General features: G+C 35.5%; 1 protein-coding gene across 4 annotated transcripts; it reads right to left on the reverse strand.

The window, feature by feature from the left end:
- Window positions 1-1,962: 1,962 nt before the first annotated feature.
- LOC144444834 (dual specificity protein kinase CLK2-like) lies at window positions 1,963-11,874 on the reverse strand. Of its 4 annotated transcripts, none has more exons than XM_078134380.1 (16): window positions 11,731-11,858; window positions 11,356-11,470; window positions 10,989-11,125; window positions 10,382-10,583; window positions 9,221-9,311; window positions 8,713-8,779; window positions 7,629-7,742; window positions 7,100-7,190; window positions 6,610-6,685; window positions 6,043-6,137; window positions 5,420-5,549; window positions 4,914-4,996; window positions 4,398-4,477; window positions 3,941-4,031; window positions 3,182-3,405; window positions 1,963-2,283 (listed from the first exon to the last, which is right to left on the reverse strand). In XM_078134380.1, exons 2-16 carry the CDS (start codon window positions 11,365-11,367, stop codon window positions 2,211-2,213), a joined length of 1,566 nt encoding a protein of 521 aa, XP_077990506.1. In that variant the 5' UTR covers window positions 11,368-11,470; window positions 11,731-11,858; the 3' UTR covers window positions 1,963-2,210. The 4 variants fall into 4 exon arrangements, with proteins under 4 accessions (XP_077990506.1, XP_077990508.1, XP_077990507.1 ...); XM_078134382.1 differs by having other exon boundaries at window positions 11,356-11,465; window positions 11,731-11,853; XM_078134381.1 differs by having other exon boundaries at window positions 11,356-11,547; window positions 11,731-11,847.
- Between the last annotated feature and the right edge of the window lie 63 nt (window positions 11,875-11,937).

Genomic DNA, 11,937 nt, shown 5'->3' on the forward strand with positions numbered 1-11,937 from the left:
CGTCCTCGAAAGATGCCGCGTCAAAGTGTTCAATCGAAAGTTCCCTTCGAATACCAGCATTGTGATGATGAATACCATCGTGTATCTGCTTGTCGCGTTTGTCAAAGCCTTCTTAAACAGCAACGAAACCAACATTCACAACGAAGGGACATTTTTACAGAAACTAGTAACTCTGTCACAGTGAGAGAAATGCCCTGGAAATCAGACTCTGAAATTCGCGACTACTTTGGAATTACAAAATACCCCGTTGTGAAACTATATAAAGGGTGCATGAATATTACATAGATTTTAAACATATGTTTACGTAAACTGAGTGACACGAGAACACTTCCTTGACTCTCTCCAAATCAGAATATTTTACTAGAGACCATTATTTTTTCTCTGATTTACTTGACACCAAAATGACCGTTAAACAAACTAACAATATATAAATGGTGAATCACACGATAACGTACTTCTGTAATTTACGAATCACCTTTCTGAATATAACGAATTTCATACAGGGGAATTATTTAAGTGCTTTTCATACTAATTTAACAGTAAAAGTTACAAATACTTTCACCTGTTGTAATATACTGTAACAACATGATTTACTTGAAAATTTGTCAAGTCTTCGTAATTATTCAATGGTCGAAGTGTTTGTGATGTTTTATGCGTATGTGTGCAAATCACAGTCGCTTGTAAAGTGTTATTCCTTTCCTAAATGGTTTTATTCTTGTCTATGACGCCGGGTCCTAATACAGAACAATGACGTTATTATAGGGATTGGCGATATTCTTATAAAATCGGTAGGGGGGGGGGGGGGCTTCATACATACAACACAAGTTAGGAAACCAAGCCAAAACGGTGACATCATTTTTCATCGACGTTGCACCACCTCATTTAACTGTCTGTAATTGACTGGGAAACCACCGTCATAGTCATAGGTTGAAGTATTTCTGATGTAAAAAATGTACCGTTTATCAGTATTGTATAAAAGTACTCAATAAGTACGTTATTTTTAAACATGTAAATGAATGAATATATCATGCCAATTTAACGTAGTGACGTTGCACCACCTCATTAACACGACAAGTCGACCTGATTCCGCTGTATTTTCAAACTATGGGGGTATCGTTTCGTAAACGCGATCGTAAACGCATTTTAGATCGATGTTGTTGCAGGTAGGTCCAGTGATACGGCATGGGTGGTTATGTTTTGGTTATATTTGGTGTTTTGGCAATCCTTTTGGATCGATGAAAAATGATGTCACCATTTTGGTAATGGCTTGGTTTCCTAACTTGTGTTGTATGTATGTAGGGGGGTATGACATCGCTACCGATTTTATAAGAATATCGCCAATCCCTATAATAACGTCATCGTTCTGTATTAGGACCGTCATAGACAAGAATAAAACCATTTAGGAAAGGAATAACAGTTTACAAGCGACTGTGGTGCAAATGCATTTTAGTGTGTACGAGAAGTGGAAGACTGCCGAGTCATTTGTTAATACAGGGTTATCTATCTTGACTTGTCAATGTACACCTAGTTCGCCACTCCCCATCTAGCTACCTAGGTGCATCTGGATGTGGGAAGACACACAACAAAGACACACACATATTGCATTATTCTGCCCTCAACGGCCTTTACTTTAAATCTTCAAAGTTAGGTCGATGGGTGAGGGCGTCCTAATGTTGGATATACTACTAGTACTATGGTGATAGACTATGACGAAAGGTCACTTTTGGTGAATAGACCTTGACCATGTTATTCAAAGCCTTACATTCACTTCTAATTCATTGTTCCAAAATAACAACATTGTCATGTCCTACTGATTCTTGGAACCATGAACAATGTATTCTCCATTATATCATTCCAGTTTGAACATTACGACATACCATCACCATCATTTACTTCCAATCAAAATATACACATAACACATAACTGAATACAGATAAATGTAAAACATTTAATTTATTGCAGGACTGACAACAAAGATATATGTTACAGTATTTTCCTGCTTCAGTCTCACAAGTTAATAGTACATATACTTAATAAAATTTACTTTTTACAACACTTACAATGAGCAACACTTTAAAACCCTGACTTCCACAGCCAATACTGCTGATTTCATTTGACAATCTTGCACGCTTTAAAAGCATGGAAAATGGAAGCTACTTTAAAGTCTGGGAAGGTTTTCTCTCTTCTCTTCCGAACAGTTCATTCTACTTCTATCGACTGGTTTCTTGTACTGGGGAATGTATCCCACCGCACGCGAAACAATACCTTTTTTCATGCCGACATCTGTAAAGAAAGATGTACGGAATGGTCACTAGGACAGCTCACAAACACCTTCCAACATTGCAGGATGTCACTAGCATGCAAACATTTACAAGCGTGCTCGTTTACCCATAAAATACAAATATACTGGTTTTTTAATTCATTAATGCTATATAAATATGTCTACCTTCTAAGTTTTATTTCAGCACTTTCACAGTAAGGTAGAGTGTTTCAAAAGTCCCTTCTATAAAAACCAGACTTCAACTCCACATTTCATTGAATTTTAAAGTGTCACCTATCCTGGACTTGTCAGAATCTCAGTCATAAAATATACTATCTTTAACAGCGTGACACATTGCATTATATATCCACCCCATCATCGATGTTTTACATCAGGAGGTTCCATAGATTTTTTGTTCAATAATTCATCTTGTTCCCATATCTTTCCTGGATCACAACACTCTGAATTATCAGTCAGGACAATTATATCCTATATTATATCCTATATCAAACCACAATGTTGAAATACAATCAATATATTTCAATATCTCACCACTATCTCAGCACATAAAAATTCTATCCTTGCCATTTATCGCAAACCTTTTGATATTTCAGAACACAAGGCTGTCATATATGCCATCACCTGCCTTACTCTTATAACTAAATCAGTTCGTACAACCTTGCATCATAACCATTTATGGCAAATGTCAGATTTCACCACTCAAGTTTACAGTTTACACTGCCTTATTTCGCCTTACCCCTTACAGCAAAATTCTGATAGTTCACAACATAAGTTTGTAATATATGCCATCACCTGCCTTACCCCCTACAACTACTTCAGTTCATAAACCCTTGCATTTAGGATCTCCATGACTAACTGTTCACATTTCAGAACACAACTTTTTGGAATAGAATGAATCACCTGCTGCAACTACAACTGTTACTTATTGGCATATCTCTACATTCTTTATCATGCTGACTTCTCTGACTAGGGTATCTTGTTTTCATACTGGATGGTAATTTGTCAAAGAAAGGGTGTCGCAGTGCATCTTTCAGTGAAATACGATCTTCTGGCAGACACTGTAACATTTGTCCCATCAGGTCGACAAGTTTCTGATGTTCTTCATTTTGACTAAACATGCATTTCTGTGGGGGGAAAAAGTAAAGAAATTACTAAAAAATAAACTTTAAGCTGTCGCACATATTATCAGAGATATCCATTAAACAGGAGAACTCAAAATGAAGTCAAGCTCACACTAAATATTCATACACTAAAACAATGCAAATACAAAACACATACTACAATTTCTGATTTTCCTCTGCTGTTTGATGATAATCATCTGACAAATATGAAATTAATCTATGTCCCTTGACTTGTTGATACAAGTATATGTATTAATACTCGTGTTCAGACTTAGTCTGGTTAATACCAACTAAATAAGCCAATTTTAAACAGATACTGATTTAGCACTATTAAAAATAACACAAGAACTATATAATATATTTGCTATTCACAAATGTTAAGGCAAGCTTACATCTATATTAAAATTTGAAGTATGATCAGATCACAATTTTGTTTGTTACTTCGGTGATCTTTTTCAGGAATTATCTATGCAAAATAAAATGGTTTTGCACCAAATGACATTCCCTACACTGATTTAGAATCATGATTCCAACTCACCTTCAATGGTATACAATTCTCTCTTACATATCTTCCGGCTGAACTCTTACGGTCCCAGTCCAACACACCACCATTAAAGTACTTGCCTTTCCTGAAAGCACAAAATTAAAATGTCAGTTTGGCAATACTCTCTCAAGCCCTAACAATAAATGTCACTGCAAAACTCAACTTTCTCATTACTCTTGTTTGATACTGGAGAAATACCAGCTGTCATTTCTGAGTAAATCTACAATAATATGTAAACATGCCAGCAAACTGTACTAAGTGCCACAATCTCTCTTACATTGTTATTCACTTCCAAAAACATGCTAGGACATTCACATTTAACTATTAGCTTGCAGATTGAATTTTTTTTACATGCCTCCAGGGAAGTAAGGTGTGGGTGACTGGGTTATGAAAGTGATGAATTCAGTGTATTAGATTATATAATTCTAAACTAGCAGAAAGAACAACTTACTTTGTTTTTTCAATCATTTCAGAAGGTATTTGCCCAAGTACGGTCTCTATCATGGCAAGATGCTCCTTGTTGTCATGAGTCTGCAAAACAACAAAATCAAATTTACTTCAAGTTCAACATTTCATTTTCTACCAAGTAAAGACAAACTATAGATTCACTTTTCTGCTCAACCAGTATGTCCTCTAAGCTAATTTGACATAATTTGACATGTCACTTGGCCATAACTTTACTCATTCTCTATCAAAAGTAGTCAAGAACACTCAGACTTCATCACATTAATAGATGACAAAAAGAATTTATCAAAGGGCAGTTTCCCATCATAACTTTACAAATTGCTTGATATTGTGAATACTTTACTAGCACAACCCATTGACTGGAAAGTGTCTAGTAATTGTTGATTTTTTAAGTGAAGATTAAGTAAGCAGAGTGAGGTTATTGCTTCAAACATAACATAACAAATTGACTTGTTTTGAACACTCCACCCTGTATACTGTACAGTTGATCACATTGTCTTACCTGGAATAATGTAATTCCTGCATAAAGTTCAAATATTATGGTGCCTATACTCCAGATATCGCAACGGTGATTCCATCCCAACTCTAGAACAGAACGAATCAAATATCTTGTCAGTGTCAAACAAGTTACACATCTATCTTTCAGTAACTAGGTGAGAAGATACAGGCCCACGATAACAAGTAAGTGATTTCACTGTGTGCTACAATCTTGTACAGCATTTGTAATTCATGTCAGGTGTACAAGAACAGTGTCTATTGTTGTAAGTATTAGTCCAATACACTGTTAACTCCAAATGACATCAAATTATCAATAAGGCAGAAGTACACAGCAAGTAAATCACAAATGACAAGCATATAGCTATAGTCGATTTTCATACAGCACCACCTAGATATCTTAGAGAGTTACAGCTACCGACATAGTAACCATATGGCAACATCATTTGTTTGTAAGCTTTTAGCTACAGCTATTAATGCTTTGCATTAGATCAAACACAACGAAGGACCTACCTAGAATAACTTCTGGTGCTCTGTAATGCCTTGTTGAAACAATTGTACTGTGATGCTCCCATTCAAAAGTAGCTGAGCCAAAATCAATCAACCTTATTTCTGTATTCTTTATTTTCCTTTCATCCTGCTTCTGAAATGGTAAAAGGGGCAAAAACAACTGAGTACCCAACATACTCAAATCTAGTATATTCGATGACAGATCAGTCTATGCATGGACAATTATCATAACTCATTTACACTACAACCTTCAGTGGCAACACTGGATACTCTTAGAGATTCATGTTCTTGGCCTATCAGTTACATGTTCAATTATTGAACAGATCTGAACCACCATACAATTACCCATCACTACACGTGAGTGAGGGAAGTCCACAGGAACAAATATGACAATCCCCTGTCAAGGAAACTTGTTTCTCTTCATATCCTGGACTTCCAAATCACACAAGTATTTATTCAACTTCATTTTTCTAAGCTATTTATCTTCTTTCCAATATACTTAACAATGAAATGTTTCATTTCTGCTTACATCCGACAGAGTGATGAATAACTTCAAGGTCAATTTTCTTGGCTGGCAAGACGCTTTGTACCTAACTATGAAATGTTTCACATCTAAAAGTACTTACCTCTACAGCATTGTACTGAATGTCATAGTCTGAATTCTTAAAGAGGATATTTTCAGGTTTCAAGTCTGTATGTGCTAGCTTGTGTTTATGAAGAACTAAAGTAGAAATAAGAGAAATATGTTATTACACCACTTACAGTTAAAATGATGTTGGTTTGGTGTTTCACTCATGTAACATGCCATTTTCAACTCACTCAGATAACTTCTAATGCAAAATAAACAATTATATAGGTGCTGTGCACAGTGAGGATGTAGAAGTAATCAATTTGATAGGTTGATTATCAGTTAGAAAATAAACACTTGTAGCCATTACAAACAACAAGTCCATGTGTAATATTTTGTTTTCCAATTTATTGAGTTACAAACAAGGACATGGTATGTTATTTCACATTGTTTTTTTCAAGTAGAAAAACACAGTAAAGTTGTTTCATCAATTACAAATCCCCAAGTAGACACCCAATTTAATCTATATGGCCACTTAACACACTACTATAACTGCTTCTTTTAAGATCACATTTTGATAGCCCTACTACCTCCAGTACCCGAAACATGAACACGTCATACTTACATCTTACAGCTCGACAAAGTTGATACGCTATGTGCCTAACTTGATCAATAGAATATGGTAAAAAATTGTTCTCTTTCTGTAAAAGATAACATACATTTCTATTACATCAAGGCAAAATTACAGGTAAAAGGTACATCACTTTATCTTTCAATTGACTGACAATAGTTTCATACAATACAAAACCATGATTCCTTCACAGCTGTTTGGCTAACTATATAAGTCGCCTATAAATAAGATAAAAGACTTGACAAAATCAAAAGATGATTATCCAAACTTTGAGAGAGTCTCTATGTTATGTCATGTACTGGGATATGAGGGTAAATGATCACATTTCTTTTGTAAGAAAAATGTAAGGACTGTGTGGGTGAAAACAACAAGAAATAGCTTTATTCAGTATCAAAGTTTAACTAGAATGAAAGTATCAAAGTCAACAAACAAATTAAAGAATTAAATCTAGCACTCAATATAGACAGGAACTAGATATACTTACAAGAAAGTCAAAAATACTAAGTCCCAGCATTTCAAATACTATGCATACGTGTCCATGGTAGTCAAACCAGTCAAATATCTTGACGCATAAACTGTGAAAAAACAAGTTATGGGAAAAGATGATCAGACTGAACATGTCATGACAACAGTTGTAGTATGGATAAGTAAGTCATAAAGAAGCTATATACCAGTTACAGAATATCACTTAATTTTTACTAATTTCTAGGAACAGTATTATCTACAACTTTTTGAGCCTTCTTTCTTATACTGATAGTTCGTTCTACTTGTTACTTTTCTGGACAACACCGTGTTTATTACATGTACTATATTATTTATATTGATGAAAATGATCAAATATTTTTTTAAATAATCCAAAAGGCAGTATATGTAAGAATAAACACAATTTAAATGTTGTTCTCTTAAAACATTCAGTATGACTGTAGCCATAAAAATGTGGTACTCAGTATACCTTTGTCGCAAATTAGATGTGAGCCTAAATTTCAGTTGTAAGAAATTTAGAAAATACTTACTATTCACCATCTGGATCCCTTTCATTGATCTTTTCAAGCACATTTATTTCTAGTTTGGCAGCTTCTCTGTATTTTTCAATATTTTTTATAATTTTTATAGCTACTTTTTGACCACTGAAAAAGAAAGAGATATATACAATTAACACAGTACTTTGGGGTGTTATTTTGCTTGCTGGTTGAAGTCATTTCAATCACCATACATGCAATTATAGTATGAGAGTAGTGTTTTTGGTAAGGCTGGAGAACCCCGGTAACGGGAAGGGGGTAAAAGTTGCATAGTTTCCCCATACAATCTACCAAAATATTGTTTGGGGACCCCGGTAGATTTCACCTGCTTACCACCCTTAACAAAAACACTGACGAGATAGCTATCATCCCATTTAAATATAATTTCACCAGTGTTGATTAAACAACACTTTTGTCAGAAGCAGGAAAAATCAAACTTATCAAAATAACAAATTTAAAGATACCAGAAATGTTTGGATGGAGAGAAATGAAGTTGTTCATGTTTGCTTTTACTCCAGGAAAGGAAATTTCAGTGTAGAGAATAAACTCCATCAGACCCAGGATCTTTACATAAGACCCGCTCTGATTGAAATCCAATGTAGCGTAAACATTATGATTACTTTGTTGGCTGTTATGTTCACCATCGTTTGTTCTTTTGTGAGCACTTGTTACACACATCTGACACAATACCATAGGTTTTCCCAAGCCACACAAGAGCACAGAGTGAATTCACTCAACCTATGAAAATGCGCAATGTGCCAAAACATATGGATATAGTACTTCCGAGTGCTCTGTTCCAAAAGAGCATGAGCACAGGCAACAATGTTATCGTTATTTTTTGGTCATTCTCTTTCTTTCAATTTCGAATGTTGAGTGTTATATTGTAAGACAGATTCTGGTTGGTTACTTGGAAGTATGAGATTGGGTTCATTAAAACCTATAGTATTGTCAGGTGTATGTAAAGAGTGGTCACACAAGAACAAATGACAGTAAACGTAACTGCCAAGAAGAAATCGCGACATGTACACTACATCAGATTGCATAAGCCCTAACTAGACTTTCCAGTACATTGACTTACTTCTGATTATCTCTACATGCCACCACTTTTCCAAATGTTCCTTCTCCCAACGTGTGAAGAATTTCATCTGAAAGAGATATTTACATCTGAATTAGGACAATGAGCCAGTGTACATTGGAAAACAGCATGCTAATAGCTGAAAGACAAAATACACCTAATAAAGCAATGCTATTCTTGCAAACCTTAATTGACTCTATGTAATTTATAATATTCAAACAAACAAAAGGGATAGAAATTTGTAAAATACACCCTTTGATTAATTTCCACAATACATTTTCAACTTCTACAACATACCTTACTGATAGGCATTAACTGCCGACAAACATTTCAAAATTGTACCAACAACCCCCGCCCACCCTTGTCATGGAAGCACGAATTGGCATCACATTCTGGAAGGTCATGCCAGGGATTTGGATCATTTTTAAGCATGTAAGTTTGAATGCTTGTGTATATATGTTCCCAAATTAGTGTAGTGAACTTAACACTAAAGGTTACAAAATTTCTGTACATCTAGCTTGTAGCCAGTCGCCATGGTGGTAGATGAGGTGACCATCTTCATCGTCTTCGACGTTCGTTGGCCGAGGATCTCTGTGACTCTTCTGTTTTTTTCATGTTCACCATTACCAGTACCAGGCATTGTTTGCAGACAGCAACCAGTTGATACCAATGATAATGTTGATTGTGTTGATTGTTGGGGTGGATGGTTGAATTGATGAATTTGACCGACCCATTTCATATCGCAAAGTTGAATGCCAAGCAATTTGACGTATGTACAGCCGATTCAGATCAATTTGCACATCATTTTCAGTGCCACAGCATTATTCGGTTCATCAGGTACATACATATATAAGAGTAACAAGATACGGGAATGCAATTGCATGTCAAATCAAGCACAGAACGATCATCTCAACAAGATATGCAACAGCGAAAACAAAACACACCCAAGTTGATGATGCTACATTATGCTGTAGAAACCTTGCCACAAGTCTTGCCTTGCAACCCATCTAATGGGAGTTATTTTAGTAGACACGTTACTGAGCAGTTAATTTGATTTTTTCATTGTACATTTTTGTACACCAATCCCACCCATTCACAAACTGTAAGTGCACTCATCACTTGAATCTGTCACTATGAGTGTCGTCACTACTCAATACACAATTCACTTTTCAACACAATTTTCATGAACTTCAAAAATACATCTTGCATGACACCTGCTTTTTTTTTTTTTTTAAACAACTTTGAAGACAATATTGCCAAAAATTAAACAAATAAAGTTTTCAGAACTTCAGGTGGTCATTATATAAATTGTAAGAAAAATAAACTTAACAAAATTGAGAAATGTTACTTAGTTTGTTATGAAAAGCACATGCATTGTGGAGTTGTCCTCTTTTATATCAAGTGATGTAATTGTTGCTATCAATTACCATGAAAGTGAGACTTCAGAGTTAACATTATTGCCATATCACCATTTACTGTACAGCTCTTCTACGTGTCTGCTGAGTGTATAAAGAGTGGGCAAGGTTTTTTGTGCCTTTCACAAAATGAGAAACATTTCTCAAATTTTGTCTTTACCTAACAGCATCCTCCACTTACCCTCCATTCTTTTGAGGAACTGCTGGTTAGGAGTTATTCAATATACAAACTATAAAATGGGGAATAGTACACTTACCGTTCCACTGCGGCTATGGGAGTGGTGCTTACGTCGTTTGCGCCGATGTCTTCTATTATAACTATCTTCTCTTGATTTGTACCTACATTCATCATAATAACGGTCTCTACTGTAATACGCATAATAGCCATCGTTTCTGTCGTAATAATGGTCCCTGATAAGTTGTCTTTCTGGTGTAAATGAACGCTCCCTCCTTTCTGCTCTAAAAGAGAAAAATAACAACAAAGTGATAAATAAAATAATTTCTATTGACGTGTATACGACAACCTAACCAATGTACTGTATTGGCCTTTAGGAAAATGCTTACAGGACAGACAGATCAAGTTACTACTATATAATGCTTAATGACAGAAAACTACATCTTCAAATTCCCTATGGGGCAGACATGTCATTTTGTCAGGGGCAATGATTTTCACATTGTGTCTATAAGTCAACACCACCATTCATTTCTCGGACAAGAACAACTATTTGAGTTATATAATCTCGAGTAATGACATAAATTAACTTACAGCTATTCTAACAATATTAATAGACACTCTCACCAGATGTTACATGTCATAAATTTTACTAACTGGATTTCCCGTAATGCATTTGGTAATATACTTACTCAGAATAATTATAGTGCTTATGTCGTGCCGTTCTTGAATATTTCTCATTGCTGGAAGATCTTCTCCTCCTTTTGTGTCTGTGATAACTACAACGCCTTGAACGGCTTCTTGACTTTTCTCGACAAGCCCGTGGCATCTGGAATTTCAGAGGAAAAAAAATGGCGGTCTTTAGTTTGAAGGTCGGACAGTACTGTACTGTGACACATGCTTCGAATATATTTTACCCTGTTTCGACAGTAAAATGTGACCAGATCACCTTTCCAAATTGTTGCTATTACTAATATTGCACAAACATCTTCGTTGTAACGTAATAATATTACTAATTAGCAGTAATATGGCTATAAAGTGCACAATTTAAAAACTGACCTCTGTTGGCATTGAGATTACGTTCGAAGTACGTCAATAGTTGATTGTCGCTCAAGAAACCCGTTCAAATTCTGCTTCCCAACAGCAACCAAAAAATGGAGATAACTCTGCTGTCCTGATCAAAATGAAAACAGCAATAACAAAAGGGCAGCAAAGTTTTCCGAGGATTGGTTTCTACAATCGTTGACACAGCTGTTCAGAGATACAGCAGGAACGCAAGAGAACTAGTTTGGTACATTTCCGTTGTATAAAGCTAACCAACTATTCCAAATGCTGAACAACCCCCCTCCGGTATCAACATTGAATCGTCGTCGTTTCTTCCAGTTCAATGACAAATTTCAACACAAAGTAAAAAATAAATTAATGTTATCTTACCGTGCCGAAAAACCCCCGAAACGTGTCTCCGAAAAAATCCGTTTTGGCCACTTCTTTCGCCGTACGGCGAGGACAACAACCTGAAATACGGCCAAAGCCTTGTTGGGTGATTATAGCGCGAATGACGACATAATTCATTAGCATCTGAAAATGATAGCAATGCATTCGTTTTACTTTTTTGAAAATAATTAACTGATAGTTGATATT

This window comes from Glandiceps talaboti, chromosome 13 (assembly GCF_964340395.1).
Source record: "Glandiceps talaboti chromosome 13, keGlaTala1.1, whole genome shotgun sequence".
NCBI lineage: Eukaryota > Metazoa > Hemichordata > Enteropneusta > Spengelidae > Glandiceps > Glandiceps talaboti.